This window comes from Xenopus laevis, chromosome 3S, assembly GCF_017654675.1.
Source record: "Xenopus laevis strain J_2021 chromosome 3S, Xenopus_laevis_v10.1, whole genome shotgun sequence".
In the NCBI taxonomy this organism is placed as follows: domain Eukaryota; kingdom Metazoa; phylum Chordata; class Amphibia; order Anura; family Pipidae; genus Xenopus; species Xenopus laevis.
This window is the reverse complement of record NC_054376.1, coordinates 46,178,224-46,204,445: the sequence shown is the minus strand read 5'-3', so window position 1 is coordinate 46,204,445 and position 26,222 is coordinate 46,178,224. Positions and strand designations below refer to the sequence as shown.

At 40.9% G+C, this 26,222-nt stretch overlaps 1 protein-coding gene across 2 annotated transcripts in view; it reads right to left on the bottom strand.

Moving 5' to 3' along the window:
* The window catches only part of sema4b.S (semaphorin 4B S homeolog), a 154,643-nt gene that overhangs the window by 14,831 nt on the left and 113,590 nt on the right, over nt 1–26,222 (bottom strand). For both annotated transcript variants that reach the window (XM_041587650.1, NM_001093593.1), the window contains 2 exon segments: nt 5,554–5,714; nt 5,136–5,198 (listed from right to left, as the gene is read on the bottom strand). In XM_041587650.1, the coding sequence (XP_041443584.1) occupies nt 5,136–5,198; nt 5,554–5,714 (224 nt within the window).

Below are 26,222 nucleotides of genomic sequence, written 5' to 3'. Positions count from 1 at the left end.
AAGAGCTTCTGCGCAATCAATGCTGTTTTCCAGGTGAGGCGCGGCCCACTTAAATAAAATATAGAGCGGCCCCTAGGGCAAATGCCCGAAGAGACAGATTCTCAGTCCGGGCCTGCCCGTGGGGCCGCTCGATATTTTGTTTTAGTGGGCCGCTTCTCACCTGAAATAAGTGGTGAAGTTTTTTCAGTAAATCCGATGGGCTCTAGGACCACTCCTCCGTCCTATCTCCCATCCTGGCTCTGCCCCTCCCACTCCTCTCCTCGGCTCTCGCGCTGCTGCTGCTGCTGCCTCCTGCTGTGTGAATGTCCCAGCTCATGGAGTACACTGTCTGTTGTACACAGTGAGGTAATCAAGGGCCCTGCATTGGGGTGGGGGCAGTCCAGTCCGGTCCTGAAGGGGGGGCAGTCCGGTCCTGTAGGGGGGCAGTCTGGTCCTTTAGGGGGGGCAGTCCAGTCCTGTAGGGGAGCAGTCCAGTCCTGTAAGGGGGGGGGCAGTCCAGTCCTAAAGGGGAGCAGGCCAGTCCTGTAAGGGGGAGCAGTCCAGTCCTGTAGGGGAGCAGTCCAGTCCTGTAGGGGGGGGGCAGTCCAGTCCTGAAGGGGGAGCAGGCCAGTCCTGTAAGGGGGCAGTCCAGTCCTGTAGGGGGGGCAGTCCAGTCCTGAAGGGGAGCAGTCCAGTCCTGTAGGGGGGGGGCAGTCCAGTCCTGTAGGGGGGGGGCAGTCCAGTCTTGAAGGGGGAGCAGGCCAGTCCTGTAAGGGGGGCAGTCCAGTCCTGTAGGGGGGGCAGTCCGGTCCTGTAGGGGGGCAGTCCAGTCCTGAAGGGGGAGCAGTCCAGTCCTGTAGGGGAGCAGTCCAGTCCTGTAGGGGGGGGGGCAGTCCAGTCCTGAAGGGGGAGCAGGCCAGTCCTGTAAGGGGGCAGTCCAGTCCTGTAGGGGGGGCAGTCCAGTCCTGAAGGGGAGCAGTCCAGTCCTGTAGGGGGGGCAGTCCAGTCCTGAAGGGGAGGGCAGTCCAGTCCTGTAGGGGAGGGCAGTCCAGTCCTGTAGGGGGGGGCAGTCCAGTCTTGAAGGGGGGAGCAGGCCAGTCCTGTAGGGGGGCAGGCCGGTCCTGTAGGGGGGGGGCAGTCCGGTCCTGTAGGGGGGGGGCAGTCCGGTCCTTTAGGGGGAGCAGGCCAGTCCTGTAGGGGGGGGCAATCCAGTCCTGTAGGGGGGCAGTCCAGTCCTGAAGGGGGAGCAGTCCAGTCCTGTAGGGGAGCAGTCCAGTCCTGTAGGGGGGGGGGCAGTCCAGTCCTGTAGGGGGGGGGGGCAGTCCAGTCCTGAAGGGGGAGCAGGCCAGTCCTGTAAGGGGGCAGTCCAGTCCTGTAGGGGGGCAGTCCAGTCCTGAAGGGGGGGGCAGTCCGGTCCTGTAGGGGGGCAGTCCGGTCCTTTAGGGGGGGCAGTCCGGTCCTGAAGCGGGAGCAGGCCAGTCCTGTAGGGGGGCAATCCAGTCTCTAGGGGGGCAGGCCAGTCCTGAAGGGGGAGCAGGCCAGTCCTGAAGGGGGGGCAGTCCAGTCCTGTAGGGGGGGCAGTCCAGTCCTGAAGGGGGGGCAGTCCAGTCCTGTAGGGGGGGGCATGCCAGTCCTGAAGGGGGAGCAGGCCAGTCCTGAATGGGGAGCAGGCCAGTCCAATGCCCAAGACCACCTTCGCATTGCAGAGTCACCAGGTGGCTTCTTTACACCACTGCTCAGTGCCCTTCTAGCAGCTCACACGACACCTATAATCTTCTAGCTCAGCCCAGGATACAAACAGTGCGCAGGAAAACTGGGGCTTCACTTATTATATATAATGTACCCCACTGTGTGCTGCCTGGCCCACTCCCCCTGGGGACTTTAAGAGAGAATCTGTTCTATTTAAAAAATTTTAATATGGTTTCTTATTTATGAAGACACATTTTGTAAATTCCATGCTAACCGTTATTTATTTAATGTACTATACTGTGTTCACTGTATCTTTATATTGAATATATTAAAAGATTTTCGTGTAACCCTACCCCACCTTTCTTCCAGAGCTGACAGAGTGTCGAGCTTCTTGGTTTCCAAAAGCCAGAATGGAGCACATACATGTGGCTTCACTCATTATATATATATAATGTACCACACTGTCTGCTGCCTGCCCCACTCCTGTTGCCTCCTATCCCATCAAATTGTTCCTCATGGCCCCTGGCACTCTATGCACATGCCGCTTGGAGGTAGGGGTAACATGCTGCTTAGCTCAGGCTTTTACTGACTGCACAGCAAGGCCCTCTTTCCGGCTGATCCTACCGGGGACTGTCCCCTTCACCCAAGACACAAGCCAAGTAACTCCCTAAAGCAGAAGCAACAGCCAGGATGGAGGGTGAGCAACAAGCTATGTGGGGCCTGGGTGAGGGATTATGGCATGATGTTCCCCTGGGCACATGAGAGTCAGCTGGGGTGGAATGTGCCACACTGAGTTCGGGGAGAGTTACTGAAGGTGAAAAGGCCAAGGAGAAAGGCCCTGACAGAAGCCTGCAGTTTTCTCTGCTAGACTTTCCCATGACTTACTTACTCTTACTGACAATTACAGGGTCTTTACCGAGTCCCATATTAACTGAGACTGTCCTGGGGCCCATCTGAGGTGAAGTTATGGGTAGGACAAGTGGCAAATCTCCTAATGAGGTACAATGAGTGAGAAGCAAATACGCACAAATATGCATTTGCATGCAGAGTTTATAATAGCATATCAACACCTTTAAAGGGGTTGTTCACCTTTGTGATAACTTCGTATGCTGTAGAAAGTGATATTCAAAGCAATTTCCAATTGGTTTTCATTTTTTATTATTTGTGGTTTTTGAGTTATTTAGCTTTTTGTTCAGCAGCTCTTCAATTTGCATTTTAAGCAATCTGGTAACTAGGGTCCAGATTCCCCTAGCAACCATGCATTGATTTGAATAAGAGACTGGAATATGAATAGGAGAGAGTCTGAATAGAAGGATCAGCAATAAAAAGTAGCAATAACAATACATTTGTAGCCTTACAAAGTATTTGTTTTTTTAGAAGGGGTCAGCGACACCCATTTGAAAACTAAAGAATCAGAAGAAAAAGACAAATAACTATAAATTTATTAAAAAAAAATAATGAAAAACAATTGAAAAAGTTGCTTAGCATTAGTCATTCTATAACATAATGAAAGTTACCTTAAAGGTGAACCACCCCTTTAATAGCAATGGAAATAATGGCTCCTCCTGGATAAAGTCTCATTTTTGTGTTTTGTGAGGCGGGTCTTGAGACATTTAATTTAATTCCATTAATTAGAAATTACACTATAGTGCTAATGTTGCTTTACTGTAATATAAGGATATTAGAAGTCACTGAGGGGTTGTTCTGTGACCATATAAAGGCACAAGGCTGCAGGCTGAGTTATGCAGGGAACTCTGAGTATTACTCATGTATTATAAGGGATAATATACCCCCTACTGTAAATGATAAGGATATTAGAAGTCACTGAGGGGTTGTTCTGTGACCATATAAAGACACAAGGCTGCAGACTGAGTTATACAGGGAACTCTGAGTATCACTCATGTATTATAAGGGATAATGTACCCCCTACTGTAAATGATAAGGATATTAGAAGTCACTGAGGGGTTGTTCTGTGACCATATAAAGGCACAAGGCTGCAGGCTGAGTTATACAGGGAACTCTGAGTATCACTCATGTATTATAAGGGATAATGTACCCCCTACTGTAAATGACAAGGATATTAGAAGTTACTGAGGGGTTGTTCTGTGACCATATAAAGGCACAAGGCTGCAGGCTGAGTTATACAGGGAACTCTGAGTATCACTCATGTATTATAAGGGATAATGTACCCTCTACTGTAAATGATAAGGATATTAGAAGTCACTGAGGGGTTCTGTGACCATATAAAGGCACAAGGCTGCAGGCTGAGTTATACAGGGAATTCTGAGTATCACTCATGTATTATAAGGGATAATGTACCCCCTACTGTAAATGATAAGGATATTAGAAGTCACTGAGGGGTTGTTCTGTGACCATATAAAGACACAAGGCTGCAGAATCTTTTACATATTTTACATTAATTACACTTAAGTGAGAAACCAGCTCTATATGCACATATTTGTATGTGTGTACAAGATCATCACACGTTTACATGTGGGCTGCTTAGTTTTTTTTGCCCGGGCTGCTTTTTACTCCCAGTCCGGCCCTGCCTGTGGTAGATGCTGGAAAGCCATGAATTTTAATTAGTTTCAATACTGGGAAATGTGTAGCCACTAGGATCTACTGGCAGATTATAAATTCTGAAAGGGACGGGAAGGTGTGATGCTGTAGCCCCAACTGCACATAGCCCACTAATTGTTCATCTGTATCTCTGAATACACTAATGTAACAATACAGTGCTGAGGAGTCTGCTGCTCTTTTATACACACATCACATCTGACTACTGCTTCCACATCAGCTGGAAAACATCCAGGGTCTTGTTACTTTAGCATTTGTGAGTGGATTCCCACTATCCACTAACAGTATTTGGGAACAGGGTTTTCTCATAAAGCCATTTTTAGCCTGTCACAATTTTTCGTCCGATGACAAATGCAGCCAAAATGCCCACCTGACATTTGCCCTGTGATAATGGTAATTAAAACACTGCTGCTTATTTATCCAGGCTTGATATTGATATTAAGGAAGAACAGATTGCGTTGGCCTGGTCTGTATTGCTCATTATGTTAATTACTTTTATATACAAGTTGTATATAGCACATAGTATATCGCATTAAGCCTGCTCCTTATAGTGATTGTTCATCATTAACATCAGTCCCTGCCATAGTGCAGCTTACAAGCATACTCTCAGTAAGGGGTTATTATTCTTCACCATATTCTTCTGAAAGCAATGGAATGATAAGGGAGAAAGGCAGAGGGAGGGAAATGGCTTTGACAAGTGTGTGTAAAGGTACTTGATACATTATAGGAAGGTGTGTGTAAGTGAAAGTGAGAGTGTGTACTTCACAGGGAGGTGGGTGGCATTACACTTTACAGTTGGACAATGTGAGAGGTCACATAACTCAAGCACTAGTTTACAGGAAAACTCAAGATGAAATGTGTCACTTCTTTGAAGTACTGTTTAGTCTCACCTGTGGGTCTTTCCCCTTAAAAGCACATTCTTTCTTCTTTTCCTCATCTGCCTGCCATGTAATCTGCAAAAAGAGAGGCAACCCTGTTATTTCCTGGAGCACCATTCTTAATGTGGGTAAATCAGTCAGGAAGAAGCACTTACTTTTGAGTAAAGCAATAAATCCAGCAGCACTCCGATATGTGAATCAATTATTTATTCATGCCATTAGCAGAGCGACGTTTCGGGCTATTCCAGCCCTTTATCAAGCTTGATAAAGGGCTGGAATAGCTTGATAAAGGGCTGGAATAGCCCGAAACGTCGCTCTGCTGGATTTATTGCTTTACAGTGGATTTAGATTATAGAGGAACACAGCTGTGCACCCAACGCTTCAAAAGGCGATTCAGTGTAAGTGTGGCACCTTTACTGATTTGACTTACTTTTGAGTGATACTCAGTAGACATGAAGTCAGTGCTATTGAGTGAGAATAAGGTCTCTCGAGCCCCAACATACAGCATGTTTCCATCTTTGCTCAGTAGTAGAGTTGTGTAATAAGTCGCTCCATCTGCCTCAAATGTTTTAAAGTTTCTCTCCGGTGAACCTGTTTAGTCCCAAAAATATACAAGCAAACAAAAATAAGATTTATGAACATGCAAACATCTTTAAAACCACACCTGCATGACAAACACCTGTGCATAACAAAGAAATGTGCATTCATGATCCGTGTGCTGAAAGTGGCCTAACTCCACACATGAGGCAGTAAACATGTAGGTACCTTTTCATTTACAGCCTTCACTTAGCAGCTGTATTAGCATAGGAAGTTTCCAAAAGATAAATACAAATAAATCTGAGCTGCAGACTTAGACTTTCCCATGAAAGGAAGCAACCAAGTACAAAAGTGTCCCAACTATGGTCAAACAATGATTACGTATAGAAGATACAACTATCTAGTCATGAATGTATCAGGATACACTGCCCAGACAGGTGTCATGTTCAGACTGAAATATTTATGCCTGAGCTCACATTTACTCCATGTGTGTTAGTCTTAACTGCATGGGTCAGGTACTATCAGATGACAGCTTGTGGGGGTGAAGCAGGAAGACTTTTACAATTCAAAAACAGATCTTATGTTCATGATTATACATTATTCTTCATAAAGATATATTCATATGATTAGATCTAAATTAAATATATGTGTTGTGAATTATAACCTTATCCTTGTAACAAAAGGACCAAAATAAGTAAGAACATATTCTGTGTACGACTCTTCTTTTTACCACTGTCTCTAAAGCGATTTATTTTATTTCAGTCACCTCTGTTTACCAATTTAAATACAAATCCTATCTGCGAAAATAAATATACTTTACAAATTCCCAAGACAGGCAGATTCATATTCCTATGATAATATCTTAATATCTTTATTCAATACAAGTGTTAGCATTGACCAGAAAATAATAAGAGTTTATAATCTAATAAAGTGGCATAAACTACTCAACACCACAAAGGGGCAGGTGGTGGAATCAAACCCAGGCTCCATTAATCCAATGCTCCAGCAAACTACAGATTCATTATTTTGTGTGTGTGTGTGTGTGTAAAAATGGTGAAAGAAAAACTATAAAGCCACTATGGTGTTTCTCTGCTGTCTGAGGATTTGCAGTGAAGCGGCATACAGCTGTGAGCACTAACACTGTGATAAATGACCTAGAAAATTTGGCTCGGCATAACAATAGCCTTTGCTTATGTGGAGTACAAACAGTAAAATATGTGCCGAGACACTGAAGGAATTCCACTGCAGTAAAACAAAATGAAAGATGTAAAGGTGTTCCATTACAATCCATTTCATTTTGATCTCTCTGTCAGATCATCAGCGACAGGGTATGTTTTACTAGTATAGATTGGAAATAAAGGTAAAAATGATGTTGCAGCTTTTTTGTTAAGGCAGCTAAATAAAAACTCTCTGCAGCTCAGATGCATGGCAATCTTAGAAAATGAACGGTTCTTCTTTCCTTTCTTTCATTCCTTCTTGCTTGTGTGAGTGGAGTGGTTACACAAAGATGCCTGAACATTCACACTGTGTATCTCTCACACACTAACCATCACATCATACATTGTATTACTGTACTGGTTCCCTGGCAGCACAATCTCTGCACAGGCTTCAGAACTAAAATATTAGGAGTTTATATACAAATAAATAAAGTTATTCTATATCTATTTGCTTCGAAATAGTGGTTGCCTTTGGATCAGCTAGCAGTTAGGCAAGTTTCACTGCCAAATAGGTTGAATTTGATGGACATGTGCTAATTCAACCTTATCTAGAAAAACATCTGCATCTAAAACAAATGACATTAATGAAAGTAATTAAGCTGGATGCTATGACAGCTAATAAATATGCAGGGTAGTGGTGATACATACAGTATAGATATACATAAAAAATAAGGATCAACTGGAAATTTTAATTTATTACGCATCACAACGAAGCACAGGATATAATTAAGAAAAAGGAGAACAGGAAATTCTATTAATGTGGGTAGGTCTAAATATCTGGAAGTTGCTCAGTTTATATGGAAGATCTAGAATTTGATTATTGAAAAGGACAATGAACAGGTTAATGAACTCCATTAAATCCTGTAGAAGGTGGGGGCTCCCAGACTTGTTGACCTTTTCACTATTAACCTAAAGTAGCATGATAACAGGAGCTGTAAATCTGTGAATACCCTCTAATATTAATTAAAGCAATTGTTAACCTACTACATTCTATTTACATAGTGATAATATATTTTTCTGCACAATTAACAGAACCAAGCACATACTTGTATACTTTTGCTAAAAATGAGAACATTAAATAGGACTTGTGTTGAAATTACATTTTGCCTATTGTTAAAAAAAAATTATAAATCTACATTTTTCTTTTTTTGGCATTAAAAAACACTAAATTTGAAAGTCGGGCTATGTTCACTGAACCCACTTCCCTTTCTTTATAAACAGGGTGATTTGTTGATAGCTTCTACCTTTAAGGGTAGAACTTCACGGACGATTTCTGCAAGATCCGACACACTGCGCAAAAACGTAGGCGTCAAGTCGGATGCGACGGAAATAAGTTAAGTAATAGCATTGTCGGGTGGTGTCGCAGCGTTGATCTGCATCCAACAGTCGTGTTGCGTCGAATCAACGCTGCAAGTTCATCTGACGTTTCCATTATTTACCTTATTTCTGTCGCATCCAACGCGATGCCTGCGTTTTTGCTCAGCACGTCAGATCGCACGGAAATAGTCCGTGAAGTCCTACCCTAAACAAACAAACCTTCTCCCTTATTTAAGCAGCAGCATTTGAGCAGCTCATTATCAGGGGCCTATCAGTGGACTGATAATTAATTTTGTCAGCTCCTTTCAAGTTCTGTGGGGTCAGGATGTGACCTAAAGTCACTTGTTTAGAGCCAGAAATAACAGAAACCATAAATGTTCCTTAAATTAAAACAATAGGCATAATAAGTATGTTCAGCACAAGCACTATTCATTGAAAGATTGTTGAAAAGGGGTGTATTCTACCCCTGTAAAAGACCTGCACCAAGTATTTTGAGCCCTCTCTAAAAATCAAAGACCTTTCCTCCATTTACTGGTTATGAGTGATCCCAAAATATACTTTACTAAAGAGATGTCTATCCAGAGTTATTCAGCCAGGGACTGCACAAATAAACCTGGCTTTTGAAAGATAAGCAGATCAGTTTCCACAAATTTTACTTTCAAATAAGTTTGTCTGTTCTTCCTATGATGGTCCCATGACAGTCAGTGGTGAAGCAATCCATTCAGTTACAAGGTTTGGTACCTCGTATGGGAAAAACAGTCAATAAGTTTATGTGCCACAATATGTATGCCACAAGTCAAACACGTTCTTTTCTCGTGAGGCAACTTCGGGCGACTATAGAAAACTCATCGCCGCGTGTGCATAAGCGCAGGCGACTTTTCATTCTAGCCTATGGGGAAAAACGCTGAGGCAGTTCGGGGAGGTAGTCGCTCAAAAGACGAGGCGATTAGTCACCAGGCGACAAAATCTCCCCGAATCTCCTCGTGTGGCCTTACCCTAAAGGAATACATATCATCAAAGGATAGAGAGCTGAAAAGAGTCTCACACTTAATGCTACAGTAATATTTAAACAACTTGATGTTGAAGACTTTACGCTTTCTTGGCTAACTAAAATACATGGTCGTATTAAGACTGGGTGGAAGCAGTAAATGCGGATTATCAAAAATATTTCTTCAGCCTTGCAGCAAAACCTTGCAAATCTCTGCAAAGGTTTGGACAAGCAGCTAGGCAAATGTCAACCGACCATTGTTATCTTTTATCTTAAGATGAACAAAGAAAGGCTACACGGCTCTCCAGTGTGTTTTACTTGTCTCAGCAACCTTGAGGTTTCCAGTTGGAACTTGCTGAAGACAAAAATATTTATCGGTTATTGCAACACACTTTCTGGAGACTTTTCAACATTGTAAAAACAAACTCAGAAAGGAGCTTGAGCTGGTCATTTCAGCATGTTACAGGGCGTATCTCCTAGTTGTTGTTGTTGTTGTATAAAAGAAGGTTAATATGTAGTGTATAAATTTTACTGCTTTGAGATTTGAGCTGTGTGCGCTGCAACTACGAATTAAAAAGAGGGAGCCAACCTTTTTTTTTTCTTGTACATATTTTGTCATGTGAATTATCATAGTATTATTGATGTAGAAATGCTGTTGTTATATATGAATGAATAAGAGAAAGGTATGGTAAACCCCATGGCATACAATCAATTAAAAAGCTGCTGCTTGATTTAGAGCAGTGATCCCCAACCAGTAGCTCGTGAGCAACATGTTGCTCTCCAACCCCTTGGCTGTTGCTCTCAGGGTCCTCAAAGCAGTTGCTTATTTTTGAATCCCAAGCTTGAAAGCAAGTTTTAAACTAAGTATAGTGCCAAGTAGAGCCTCTTGTAGGTTTCCAGTCCACACAGGGGCTACCAAAAAGCCAATCATTGCCCTATTTGGCACCCCAAGAGACTTTTTCATGCTTGTGTTGCTCCCCAACTCTGTTTAGATTTAAATGTTGCTCACAGGTTAAAAAGGTTGGGGACCCCTGATTTAGAGAAAGGGAGAAAGACACACAAGGGCTATTTATTCTATTACATGCCTATGTACAAATGAGTGATTTTTTGATGATTCAGTATATCTGAAATCTTAAACTCGCTGCACCTTCCACTTGGAGGTAAGGGCAGAAGACAACATGACAGACAATACCTTTAAACAAGTGATCCGTCCTGGATCCAGAAGATTGACAATAGCATATTTAGCAGCAACATACATGAGAACATGGTCACTTTTTTATTGTGTTCCTTGTCACCATGCCCAGGAGAAAGAAAGGAAATTAACCACAAACTGATTAAAGCTCATAACCACATGCCAAAAAAACAGGAAAAAAAACAATGAGAGCCTTTAGCACTATTTAATTGAAATACATAAAGGCTGTAGCCCTAGTGTACTGCAATTGCCTTAGTATCTGAAAATGCTGGAAGTTGCAGTTCACAACAGATGGGCGGCCATGTGTTTGAAATTGTAATAAAGATAGAGCAAAAACCCAGATATTCAGGCATCTCCTAATAGTTACACAGGTGGACAATACATGCTTTAAGCTTCTGTAACACGAAAACCAGTGTTTGTACCCCATAAAACAGAAACTGCAGGGACATGAAATTCTTTCATAACTAAAGAGTGTTTTTTTATCCAGGTGTTACAGGTAAAAGAATTTCCCCTAGTTCAACAATTTGTAGTGGGATTTCAAGCACTCTCCTGGCTCTATGGGAGAAACATATCTGTTATACTACAAAGGGACTGTGATTTAGCCTAGATTAGTGCACAGTTAGAATGGGAGATGGAAGGGTACAGGGGCATACAAAGCAAGCAAATGTACTATTGCAGCCTGACGTGTATCCCTCTTAAAGGAGAACTAAAGCCTAACTAAAGAGGAAGCTAGAAATATTGTACATTATGTTTTGGGCTTCTGTACCAGCCCATGGCAACCACAGCCCTTTAGAAGTAAAGATCTGTTTCTCCAAAGATGCCCCAGTAGCTCCCCATCTTCTTTTCTGCACATGCTCTGCTCTGTGCTGCTGTCACTTACTGAGCTTAGGGACCAACTCACACAGTACACATAGAATATAAATGTCACAATATCAGGCCAATTAGTAATTAATACAGATAATTACTACATGGCAGCACAGAAACCAGTGCAATTAGCATCAGAACTGAATAATCAGCTCAGTAGCATCAACTTATGTTACAAACAAACCTCATTTTCTGCTGGATAATTTGAGACAACCCCTAAGCTTAGCTTCTCAACAGTTGCTCAGCGCCCACTGAGCATGTGAGTGTCGCAGACACTTTCCAAGATGGTGACCCCCTGTGACAAGTCCTGGATAATTGCTGCTATTGAGAAGCTGAAACTTTAGGCTGGTGCAGTAAGTTCATTATATAAAATATGGCATTTTTGGCCATGATTTTTTAGGGTTTAGTTCTCCTTTAACTGCCAAAATCTAGTGCGGTGAACATTTAATAAAGGGACACCAGCTTCACTAACATTGGTTATGCAGCAACAATACCTTACTAATGTTTAAAGTACATTTATAACAATAATAAAATAATGCAGGATAAGCTCATGTTATGGGTGCTAATATTTTTAGTATAAGCCCCTAGTACCCAATAATGCAAGATGAAAGAATAGCCGTTTTCTGAATTCAAAGGAGTACTTTTTTAAAGTCACTGGTCCTTTAAACTGGTGCTGCTCCCAGTCACATTTCTGCAGAAGAAAAATCCAGAAGCCTGAAACAGACAAGACATCTTCTGGAGAGGAATACGGAACAGATTTTGATTTGAGTATATACAATCTCTGTTTGGAAACACTGGCCAATATGTAGCTGACACAATCTTCCCAAAATGCACAGCCCTGCGGAGTCAATGCTCATTAGTTGCTGGCATTCCTTGACAAATTTGTACCACTGATCATAAACAATCTGTCTAAAATGAAGTATATCCATGCATCTGTTGTCTCTGTTAATAATTAGCTTTCACTAGGATTACAGTGTGCACAATTAGCTGGAGAAATGAGGAAATAACCCATCAAGCTCAGAGTTCATCTACCTTCTGCTCCAGTATATAGAACAGGCTGGAAACTTTATGGATTTGCAGTTGTACCAACCACATCTGCTTGTATCATTCTAGCAACCCATTTAGAGAGCACATGGTGTATGAATATCACATATAGTTGCCTCCCTCGCCCCCAGAAAACCTCACATCATTAGAACTGAAGTGCATGGTGGAGCAATCAGGGCTTTATAGCAATAGAAATCTTGTTTTTTTTAAGTGTATAAAAGTACTCAGACTGGGCTGTAATTTGCACCAATCAGTTTTGTTTTATTGCTAACAATAAATAGTTTAGTCACCTGCCAGGAGCACAAAGTGTAAGGAGGCCAAAGATAAACAAATTAAATACTATATGACCTTGATTTCATAAAGGTGCCAGCTTTCATTAAAAGAGAAACCACAGGTGTGAAAGATTTTCTTCAAATATATATAGACACCATCAATAGGTGCATTTACAGTTCCCAGTGAATTAGCTAGGGAAACAGCAGGACATAATGAACACTGTGCAAGTGGCTATGAATGGAGACTCCAGGTCATTGGCTTGAATTTCAGGTAAAACAACAGAGCTCAGAATGTGCCATTCACAGCAGGAATAGTATGGCATTGTTTTGGATTAACAAGCATTGGATAACTGCAAGCCTTGCAGAAAGGAAACAGAATGGGGTTACAAACCTATACTACATAAGATTCACTGACTCACTCACTGGTAGAATTGTTGCAATATAGCACAACTAGTTGTGCTCAATTTAATAATGGTACAGGTATGGGATCCGTAATCTGGAAACTCTTTATCCAAAATGCTCCAAAACACAGAAATTCTGTCTCTATTTTATCCAAATTTTGAAAAATGTTTTCCTTTTTCTCTGTAATAATAAACAGTAGCTTATATTTGACCCCAACTAAGATATAATTAATCCATTTTGGAAGCAAAACCAGCCTGTTGGGTTTATTTAATGTTACATGAATTTCTAGAATGCTTAAGGTATGAAGATCCAAATTACGGAAAGATCCATTATCCAGAAATCCCTAGGTCCCGAGCACTCTGGATAATAGGTCCCATACCTGTACTATAAATGCAAATATAGTCTGTTCAGACTACCTGACAAAAGAGATTTGATAATCATAGAGGGAAAAAAACTTTTTACGCAACCACCGATTATAAAAATTATTTTACAATTTTTCACAATGAATCGTACGAATACTCGATTTGTACGATCAGATCTTTCCGTCTATGGCCAGCTTAATGCTTAGCAGTTTTGCATGGAGGTCCACCACTCTGTGAGCATTCATACAGGGCACTTTTCAGTGATCACAAACTGTTATAGGCAGACAGACGGCTAATGTGGTCAAAATATCCTTATAAATAAATTGATCAAGATATATCGTGTCCCAAGTGTGCCACTGGTGCATTTTCAAGCCCAGATCCGCAAGCCAATGCCAAATGTGACATTACGTTTTTTCAGAGTGATTCAGTCTTCAGGCAGACTGACAAACTGAATATTTTCAGTAGAACATAAGATTTCAATTACAAGAGAAGGTACATAAAAGGCTTATTTTAATGATAATTACATTGCAGGAGTTGGCTAATAATAAAAGAAAAGTGATAGACACAGTGTAAAACACAGAGCAATCATGACATTTGGCTGACATCTGATCAAATTGAAGATAAACTTGTGTATGACTGAACGATGAAACAGAGAATCCATGCACACACAACATTACAGAAAAAACTGGTTATAAAATAGATTCTTTGGCTTTCCTTATAGAACAATCTCTCTATGCCTGAATGACAGTACATCAGCTATTATTGTTTGTTAAAATCCAACCAACATAAGTGCTCATGACCTACTGTTTCTAAGGACAGTCACCATGGAACTATAGCTACTCAAGGTTAACAAGAAAGTAGCTAGAAATGCTGCACATTAGGGGGTATATTTATCAAAGAGTGAAGTTAATAGTGAAGTTCCGCCACTAGAGTGAAATTCCGCCACTCTCCATTCACTTCTATGGGATTTTTATAGGCGTATTTATCAAAGGGTGAACTTTCACCCATTGATAAATATGCCTTTCAAAATCCCATAGAAATTAATTGAGAGCTGCGGAATTTCACTCTAGTGGCGGAACTTCACTCTTTGATGAATTTACCCCTATGTTTTGGGATTCCAGTCCAACACATTCAGAGCCCCCACCCCGCACACACATATACACACACACACACACACTCGAGTCATGATACACTGCTTATTAGTAAGAAATTCAAATTCTAAAATGAGTAAATGGCAACTCAGAAAGCAGTGCAATCTTTTTCACAATCAACCATGTAGCTTCTATGACAGATAATTTTCTGCTTGATGATTTGCGACGACCCTAAACTAGGCTTCTCAACAGCTGCCCAGACCACAGGGATCAAGCGAGTGTCTCCTAACAAAATCCAAGATGGTGACCCCACCCCATGCACAATTTGATAGCCCAAAATTGTTTCTGTTGTAGAGATTCTGACATTTTAGGCTGGTTCAGTAAGTTCATTATATTCATTATATAAAATACAGTATTTCTACCCATTTGTTTTAGGATTTAGTTCTCCTTTAAGGCCAGGAGCACTGGAATGGAATCTTGAATAAGCCATGTTTCTACCTGATCACTATATTACACAAAACGAAACGATTATTTTCTGTTTATCTGCAGAAATATTATTGGCACGTGTATAAGGCTGAACCTTTACATCTTTCCTCAACTTCAGAAAGCATACATATACAATCAAAGCGTAAATCATTTGTTTTTAACATGGACAAGTGTCATATACTCCTCTGTCGTGGGTTCAGTCACTCAGCATCAAAGAATATTTCTTGTTGTTATCTGTAGACTCGCCTGTCATCATTTTCCACCTTTCATTTTGCATGCGGATGTAATAAAGCAAAGGGATCTTATCTGGCATCAAACAATATGTCTCTCACTAAGATTCAATACCATTTTCCAGACGATTTCCATATTGCTATGTAAATTTTATCTTGATTCCGTGTCATTACTCTTTTATGTCACTGCACATCAACTCGGTTTCCTTATAGTGCCTCTGTTACTAAATACACTAATCAGCCATTAAAATGGAATCTATAAAAGGGGAAGATATGGGGTGGGGGGGTGCAATTCTATATGGGAAGCGTCTCAATAAATTAGCAAGAATATACATTGTTCACACATGGTATGTGTCATCATTATAGCAATAACAAAGAGAAATCAGATGGCACTCACCAAACAAAATGTGCTGAATTTTTATGATTTATTCAGATCTCTGCACAACGTTTCAGGGGATCAACCCCCTTTCTCAAGTGCTCTAGTCCATCTGATTTCTCTTTGTTATTGCTAAATGTATGGAACTGAAGAGCAGCAAAGTTCCCAAGTTGTTACCTGTGCCTTATTGTTGAACTAACTACTGTAGGTTAGTGATAACACTGAGCGCTACTGCCCTGATGACTCCATCAACTTTAGCTTTTAACACTATGCTGTCACATATAATCAACTAATGCATTTAAGATGCACCTTCTGGGCAGAGAAGACAATAAATGTCCAAGAACCGATATGAGGGATGGTTTCAGGCCCCTATAGCATTTTTGGGGGGGGGGGTGGCAGGGGTTGAATTATGTAGTGTACACACATTTGCTCTGACACCTGTCAAGTAAATATTATACATGCACCTAAACCTCCGAAAGATAAAGATTAGCACTAGAATCACTGAATCAGTGGTATCGGCAGTTGGTGCATGCACAGTAGAGTAATATCAGAAATGTACTACACATGTGCACAGCCCTGGTGATAATTGGGAAAACCTTTTTACTTGGAAGCACGGCTCTCTTAAGGTGGCCATAGACGTAACAATTACGATCTTTCTTGGAAAAGATCTTTCCGAGAAAGATCGTTCGTTTCAATACACACATGTAGAGCTGAATCGTCAGATATACAGGTAGATATACAGGGAGAAACAATAGAATTCTACCTGTATCTGACGATTCAGCACTAACAATGGGCGATGTTTGGGTCCCTTCAAAGGCACCCGATCAAAATTTTCCGTCCAGCCCGATCAACGAGCCGACCGATATCCAAGTCTTCTGCCGATTTCAGTCGGCTCTTTTTCCACCATACACGCAACGAATATCGGACGAAAATTCGTTTTGTACGATATTATCTGTGCGTCTATGGCCACCTTTAGGGTAGTGTTTTTATCCAATAAGGGGGTTCCTAACATCAAACTCCACATTTGTTGTCCTTTTATTTATCCAACAAAAAAATTAAGTCAATTTATAACATTCCTGTTCAACGCTATCTTTAAAAATAGGGATGCACCGAATCCAGGATTCGATTTGGGATTTGGCCAGGATTCTGCCTTTTTCAGCAGGATTCGGGCAAATGCTTGTGCCTGGCAGAACTGGTGGAACTGAATCTGAATCCTAATTTGTATATGCAAATTAGGGTCTGGAAGGGAAATCACCTGAGTTTTTGGCACAAAACAAGTAAGTGAAAAAATGTTTTCACTTTTTCCATTACTGCTGCTAATTTGTATATGCAAATTAGGATTTGGATTCAGTTCGGTATTCGGCCGAATCTTTCACAAAGGATTCGGCTGAATCCCAAATATTGGATTCGGTGCATCCCTACTTTCAAATAATTCTTCCAAGATCCAGTGTATATGGATTGTATCAGGGGCATAACTATAGAGGAAGCAGACCCTGTGACTGCAGGGGGCCCCATGAGGCCCTAATTCATATAGAGTTTCAATAAATATTGGTAAAACAACCTCTAAACATTTTGGGGGTTTGAAAAATAATTTGTCGTGGGGCCCAGTAATAACTAGTTATGCCACTGGATTGTATACAAATGAGCTAGGGGTGCCCTTATTGTCTGTTCCTAAAGCGGCAAACTGACATCCACAATCACTGCTTACATCTCCTGGACTGAATGAAAATGGGCAACGCTCTAGTTCAGACTGTAAAACTTTAATCTTGGTACTAAAACAGTCTAATTTTTCTGGTAAAAAAAGAAGATATTTGACTATTAAAGTTACCAGGGAGGCCATTTGCTGCCCCTGGTAAACTGCCACTTGAAAATACAGATAATCCCCTTGACAAAGGCTATTTGCCGAAACGTTGGGGTTAAGGTGGCCATACACGGATAGATCCGCTCGTTTGGCGATGTCGCCAAACGAGCGGATCTCCCTCCGATATGCCCACCTTGAGGTGAGCAATATCGGGCTGATCCGATCGTGGGCCCTAGGGCCCAACGATCGGATCCTAGCGTTCGCCAAACGGGCGGTCGGATCGCGGGACCGCATCAACGAACAGATGCGGCCGCGATCCGACGGGATTTTTAATCCCATCCGATCGAGATCTGGCCGACTTTCGGCCAGATCTCGATCGGGGAAGCCCGTCGGGGGCCCCCATACACGGGCCAATAAGCTGCCGACTCGGTCTGTCGGCAGCTTTTATCGGCCCGTGTATGGCCACCTTTATTCTCATTTTGGCAGGTGTATTCGCTCCTTGTAGTCTTCTTTTCTGCCTTGCTTGTACCTTAAGGGTGGTATGTATATTAGCATCATGTGAAATGTTTTTGTTTTTGTTAAACATTATGCTTTTTGTTTGCTTGTTCTTTTTAACTAGTAAAACATATTTCAATCTTACCACCCGAGTCTAAAGATTCGTGTTTGAGTGTGCAGACCTGATTTTTTGTATAAACTGCCACTTGAAGCAAGATTCTTATTCTCCCTCATAGCAAAAATGTCAGTCAAACCTTTTTATCAACTTGAGAAATGTATTTCCAAAACATGCTGGTCAGTTTTTCTATTAAAAAAAGGCCTCCGTTCTCTTTGTCCTTGGCAGAGAGGAGGACATTTGTATTTGGGTTATACATTTGCAATTTGACAACATATCAAAAAGAAATACATGCACATAAGGCTGACATAACCCTTGTTTCTACTAATAGCAAAGGACATGTATGAAAGTTCATATATTCATCACAGGAAAAGTTTGTAATAAAAATGATCTGTTCTGTATTTCCTTCAAAAAGATATGCACCAAAATCTGACAAGAATTCCAAAATCCCATTACTCCAGCTTTTCAGCATCCTCAGCTAGATGGCTGTATGTATTTATAAGTATAATATGCTCATTGAAAAAACTACTTCCTCCATATGTCACCAGTTTTTGTAGTAAAGAGAATATTCATGTTTTTGCAAGACTGCAAAGTTTACAAAAGCCATATTGTTGGTGCAACAGGAATCCTGCCGTGTAAGTGCTTTCTCACACTATTAAAGGGGGGTGTAAACTCAATGAAAGAACATGTAATACTAGGGAACTTTCCAATATAGATACATTTCTAAACTGCTGGTTCTGACTTTATTACAATGTAGCAGAAGTCAGTTTTCCTCCAGCTCAAACTTCATTTCTCATTACGTCAGCTGACTTCTGCAACGTTGTTTCAACAGTTACAACCAGCGATGCAGAGAATGGTAAGGGAATGGATTCATTTCAGTAGCAATCACATTTACAAATAATGCTATATTTTTAATGAATGTTTATTGAAACGGTTATTTGGAGTTACATTTTCATGAAACTTGATAAATTACTAGGGATGCACTAAATCCAGGATTCGGTTTGGGATTCTGCCTTTTTCAGCAGGATTCGGCCGAATCCTTCTGCCCAGCCGAACCGAATCTGAATCCTAATTTGCATATGCAAATTAGGGTTCGGATTCAGTTCGGTATTCGCCCGAATCTTTAGCAAAGGATTCGGGGGTTCGGCCAAATCCAAAATAGTGGATTCAGTGCATCCCTATAAAATTACCAACCTCAGTCATGGCACTGGTGCAAAAAACAAAACAAAAATCTTAAGCACCCTGTACTAAGTATTTGCTGACACATGCGATCTCCATGAAAATTAATTTTTCTCTGTTGCTATGGGAACTACATTTGGTGGCATGTCAAGCAATGCAGTGAAAAGTTACATCTGAAGCACCAGATATAAAGAATCTTTACTGTAATCAAAGTGCGGCCGACAACAAAATGTGCAAATCCCTTAAACGGCAGCAATATTCTATATATTTTTACAGGCATCATCAAAATGCTTCGCAGAGCGGATTCTACCTAATGTACAGCATTGTTAATATCATATAATCTTTGGATTTCTCTGAAATCAACAATTATTATTTTTCTAGATGTTGGAAATTGGATGGGTCATGTTTATTACATATCAATATCTATCTATCTATCTATATATATAATACACAAAAGCCATGAATATCCTGTAAATTATATCCTTATAAACGGTGAGTTCTGATGTCATCAGTTATAAACGGTGAGTTCTGATGTCATTTCTGTCACATGACTCACTGAAATTTGTGTATTATAATAAATAAAGTACCCCCAGTTGCAAAATATGAGGATATTAGAAGTTACCTTGGAGTTCCATGACCTGTATAAAAACACTCGGCCTTCGGCCTCGTGTTTTTATATGGTCATGAAACTCCTCGGTAACTTATAATATCCTTATATTTTACAAGAGGGGGTACTTTATTCACTATATATATAATACACAAAAGCTATGAATATCCTGTAAATTATATCCTTATAAACGGCGAGTTCTGATGTCATTTCTGTCACATGACTCACTGAAACTTGTGTATTATAATTAATAAAGTACCCACAGTTGCAAAATATGAGGATATTAGAAGTTACCTCGGAGTTCCATGACCTGTATAAAAACACTCGGCCTTCGGCCTCGTGTTTTTATATGGTCATGAAACTCCTCGGTTACTTATAATATCCTTATATTTTACAAGAGGGGCTACTTTATTCACTATATATATATATATATATATCCTTTGAAATGCCTGGACTATGGAAGCTTGATACAATGTATTTCTTATATGTTGCAATATGAGTACCTTTCGATTGTTACATTTCTCTCCTCTCTTTTGATACTTGTAACAGGACTTGCAGCCTATCCACTACCGTCCTAATCACCCCAATGTGGAGGGCGGGTTAAGCAACTACTCGCTGATTGGCCCCCCTCGAACCCATATCAATATGGACTACTATTGGAGCACCCAGAACAGACGAGTAAACTATACCGAGTGTGACATATCTTGGATACCCTGCCCTGGTATGTGGACAGTGAACCTAAGTGATATATGGTACCCCTAGGCGAAGGTAAGCCCTTAAGCAGCCATAGGTCTAAAGTCGCTAGGCTCAATGAGTTATGGCAAATACGGACACTTTCACTAGTATCCTGTATCAGCCCAACACTCTATGCCTATAGCAATGTCTTGTGCATACCAGCGTAGACTAGCTGGTGAGGACCAAATAAGGTTAATTCCACAAATAAGGTAAATTCCGGAAAAGCGCTATTACACTAGACCTGGAAGGCGTTTGCTAGGCAACATGGTACACATCCTGCACACTGAATCTCCCGGTGATCCTTGCGGCCCCGGTCCACCGCTACAGGACATAGGACGGGTAATCTGACACGCACACTAAGCTTCCCTGATGCGCTGATTAATTCGTCTATGTGGTGCCAGTATTCACGCTGGTAACTTTGAATGCATCCAAGCTTTACAGTTACGTAGCAAAGGCCTTTGGCGCCAAGATGACTATTTAAATGTGATTTTGTATGTACTGCAGTGTTTGTTTCCCTGACGAAGGTTCCGGTTAGGAACCGAAACGTAGGATTTAACAAACCTCCACTTTTGCTTCATACTGTTGCTGTGTTGTTAAACTTCCTAGGAGTGCCGTCGCTTGATGCAAATTTTATTATACTATTTTATTTGACTGGCACACAGGCTATATTTGGACATGTGGCTGTGCACTCCTTATGACTTTGTATATTTATTTATATATATCTACTTGTGGAATGCCGGCACTCACGAACAAATCAGTCAAATAAATGCCTGGGTGCAATCCTTAAACGTATTATCAATGCAGTCCTCAAAAAGGAGCACTCACAGGTCTTATAAATAGAAAAAAATATTTTTAATGTGGGCACATTAAATATATTTTTTCTATTTATAAGACCCGTGAGTGCTCCTTTTTGAGGACTATGAGCAGGTTTAAGGACGTTTAAGCTTTTTTCCCCCCTGTAAAGTTTTATATCTCTTTTTTTTTATTCGGACATCCTGCTAGTTTCCATGTCCAAATGGTTTTTCCAAGTATTATCTCTAGATGATTTTCATGTTATGCAGAAAATTATTTAATACAGCATGCTATATCACACAGAGCCATATTTCATATACAGTATATTCCTGCATTTTGGTGTGTTTTTACTTTCCCTTTGTAAATAGTGAGCCAGTATTAACCTAGACTAAATTCATGTTGATGGCAAAACAATCTTTTTTTTTTTATTTTATATTTAAATGTTTGTAATAGCCTCCATATTATAGAAAGAAAATCTCAGATCCCATGCAATTAAAATAATAATAAATCCCATGCCTGTAATACCGGTAATAAAAAAAGGCCTTAATAGGAGAGACCTTGAAGTGTTTTTTTGGTTAATTGTTTTTTTTTTTTTTTACAATCATCATGTCTGGACCTTGTTCTAAGTGGTATCCCCGTATCTTTGTGTTTGTGTGTTGAAAAGAGGCCAGAGCAACAAAACTGCAAGCAAGGTAGCGTATCAGAACAAGTCAGCCCCTCCCAAGTGAACTGATCAACTCAGATCCTGATCTTTAAAGGCAGACAATGCAGATTGGCGAAGTGCACCTGGAGTTTGTCAACAGCCAAGCTGAATTGGTGCCAGATTTACAGCCAAAGAGTTAACGGCCATCTAACAATGTCTCAGTACAAAGAAAGTGATTGGCAGCAGAGCCCAACCAGGAAATAAAATAAGACTGAGGGTACGCAGGGCATCAAGTTGAGTTCCACCTACTTATGACATTTGCATGCACCTAAGTGAATAAAGGACAATCTGGAAGAATGGGCTGCATTCCCCTGCAGTAAAACGTAGGAGAGGCCCGTACTAGGGGAACATAGCGGAAAGCCCCCGTATTTAACTGTCCTTAAAGGAGAAAGAAAGCTACCAAAGAAATTTATTGCCAATAGATTAGCCACAATAGTGCAAGCTATAATACCATATTTATTCTGCAGAATGCTTTACCATACCTGAGTAAATAGCTCTAGAAGCTCTCTCTCTTTCTTAAGGATAGCAGTTGCCATATTAGCCTGAGTCTCTCCCTCTGGGCTCAGATTACAGCAGGTAGGGGAGGAGGGATGTGGAAAAGGGAGGGGGAGAGCAAACTGAGCATGCTCAAGCCCTAGCCCTGAAGGTGTATGCTGAAAACAGGAAGTCTGGTACAGAAGCCCATGTGTACACAATAGAAGGAAAGAAATGTGGTGTTTCTTTTGACAGATGACTAAGAGCAGCATTGGGTTTACTGATGTGTTTATATAGAACTTTCGGATCAAGCTTACTTCATTTTAGCTTTTCCTTCTCCTTGAAACATACAAAATGTGTGCTAATTCCTGAAATTAACAAATTGAGCATTTCAAACATTTTACACATTATGTCAGTACCAAGCCCCAATGGAAAAGTGCAAATAATGCTGCAAGCCGACATGCATGTCTGGAAAATGCCAATTAGAAAAGCCTGCCCCGACACTAGCACTATCAGCATCAATTTGTTTCTCTGCGTGAAGTACACAGAAACCCACCGGTTACTTGTCAGAGGACTTTAAACTACAATTCCCAGGACACTGACTGGATGTCTTGGTTATCATCACACGCTTGATCTTTTGCAGGGGTACCAATTGTATGCAGCAGTGTACACAGAATGTGTTAATCTGATTAACATCTGGGGAGCCACAGGGCGTCTATTCCTGTCAATGGATGGATATGACTTGGAGCAACTATAGTGATAGAGAGGTGATTTCCCATACTTGCATTACACAGCACTTATATGTGCCAGCCTATGTCTGCAGCCACATATTGATCTCAGTTTCATTAGCAGAACAAGCTCTGCAAGTTGACCTGAATGCATGAACAGTCATGCTTTTACATAGAGACCAGAAGAATCCCTGCCTGTCACTTTAAACCATACATTATGATAGATTTTAAGGAAAGAACACTTTGATAAGATACTAACATAACTCAATTGGAGGTTCCTTTGATCCACAAAGTAAGCAATGTCAAGCAGACTAACAGTATATTAAATGAATTATGGAGTGTAGAGCTAAACTACAACTTGCTCCTCTATGTCAGACAAAACTGTAACTCACTAACAATTATGCTACTATATTCCTACAGGATTAATGCCGATGATTTCCCTTAAAGAGACACTAACATTTATTTCTCTCCAGTGATAATTTTATTTATTTTACTTAAAGTTAATTTGATCAATTTGTATATTTCTGCACTACCCCAAACACTCACAGACACACACAATTATATTTAATCACACAAAAAATAGCAGAGAAAGCTGCTAAAATTCTTGGAAAAATTGAATCTCTGAAGAAACATCACTGAAACAGCCCTCTTAGCATTCTTACCACTCCCTTCTCTATAAACAACTGTTCTTTGGAGCATATCACATAGTATTTAAAAGGCCTAAATGTGACTTTAAGTACCATAGTCTATTTAAAGAGAATAGATTCAGGGCAGAACTAACTGCTGTGTGTACAGTTGCACACCTTGCCTACCAGTCTTAGGGCTCTTACTGATGAGCGGTTGAAGCTGCGCTCCCCTGCGTTCAGCCGCAGGGGAGCGCAGGAATAGACACATTAGGTTTTTTTCAATGGGGCTGTACTCACACAGGCGCATGTAGGCGCCGAACGCAGGTTGAGACGCAACATGCTGCATTTTTCCTAAAAGGGCTGTTTCAGTGATGTTTCTTCAGAGATTCAATTTTTCCAAGAATTTTAGCAGCTTTCTCTGCTATTTTTTGTGTGATTAAAAAAATGGAACGCAGGGGAGCGCAGCTTCAACCGCTCGTCCTTAGGCCAATGTCACATGAAGCACTTTGCCATCAGTGGGTAATTGCATTTCCTTTGGGCAACAAAGCTGCAGAAAATAAAAATTAATCCAGAAGAATGGGGATCACCACATTATTATTATCATCACCTATTTCTTCAATCAACATATACACTGCATGTATTATTATAATACACAAAAGTAGGGTTGCCACCTCAACCCTTTAAAATTGAACATATGGAATCCACAGCCTGCATGGCTAATTAGCAATTCATTTAGATGCATGCTGCAGACTGAACAGATTTAGGGTAGGACTACATGGACGTTTTCAGTGCAATCCGATGCGCTGCGACAAGTTGCACGCGACAAAAATAAGGTAAGTGAATGCATTGTCGCATGAAGAAATAGGTGATGATAATGTAGGACTACATGGACATTTTTTGCGCTGAAAATGTCCATGTAGTCCTACCCTTATGTGCAGCCATGAATTGCTAATTAGCCATGCAGGCTGTGGATTCCACATGTTTTCGGTTTAAAAAGGTGAGGTGGCAACTCTACACAAAAGCCATGAATATCCTGTAAATTATATCCTTATAAACAGCTCTAAATAATGTCATCAGTTATAATGGAGCTTAGTGATGTAATTTTTGTCACATGACTCACTAAAACTTGTGTATTATAATAAATTAATAAAGTACCCCTTGTTTAAAAATAAGAGTTCCATGACCTGTATAAAAGCATGCAGTCAAATTCCTCGGTGCCTTATAATATCAAATAAGGAGTACTTTAGCCACTATATTATTACTTACATAAAAAAGCCACCATATTCCACAGTTATGAACAATAAACGTGTGTATACATGTTAAAACACGGTCAACTGCAGCAGCAATCCTTTAATTTGAGCAGAATAAGCCCAGCCAGGCGTTCACTTTGGTGAACGAGTTAAGGTTGTTTGAAGCAGCGATCCCCTGCGTTCCGTTTTTATGTGTTCAGCCGCAGGAGTAGACACACTGAATTATTTTCAATGCGGCTGTTCTCACACAGACGCATGTAATCACCGAACGCAGGTTGGGACGCAGCATGTTGCATTTTACCCGAGTTCAGCGTCTGTGTGAGTGCAGCCGCACTGAAAATTCAGCGCGTCTACTCCTGTGCTCCCCTGCGGATAAACGCATAAACCTGGAGCGCAGGGGAGCGCAGCTTCAAACACCCGTGAGTAAGGGCCCTTAAGCTGTCTCATCTAATCATGACACTTGAGGGTATAACAACTTAATAATCATATGACTATTTTTATTTCCATTCCATCAAGCATTAGAAGTCCTACCTTGCTTTATGGCAGGTATTCTAGGTATGCACTGATGCAGTTCCCTTTTAGTGGGTCTCCATATGCTTGCTGCTCCAGAGCCCAAACACAGTATCAGATCTGACAGCGTGAGTAGCCAACAGAGATCAGTCCAGTTTGGGCCAGAACCAGTGGCATACATTCAATGAGCTGGGTCCCCCGCAAAAAAATATTTAGGGGGGGTAGTGCACACCCCCAGGCACCCACACCCACGGCTTTGTTACCACCCACCTGCAGCAAATAAAAGAGGGCAGAATATTTGCAGTTTAAAGGGGTTGTTCAACTTTGAGTTAACTTTTAGTATGATGTAGAGAGTGATATTCTGAGACAATTTGCAATTGGTTTTCATTTTTTATTTGTGGTTTTTGAGTTTAGTTTTTTCTTTAGCAGCTCTCCAGTTTGAAGTTTCAGCAATCTGGTTGCTAGGGTCCTAATTACCCTAGTAACCTTGTGTTGACTTACGTAAGAGACTTGGATATGAATAGGAGAGACTCTGAATCTGAGGATTAATACAAATTAGCAATAACAATACTATATGGTAGTTTCGCCACTGCTCAGCACTCAAGTGGTAAAATCAGATAAAAACCCTATTTGGCCACACTCACCAAATAAAGATATTTTGAGGTTATAGTTTTGTGCCCATTTTAAGCCTTTCAGACAAAAGGTG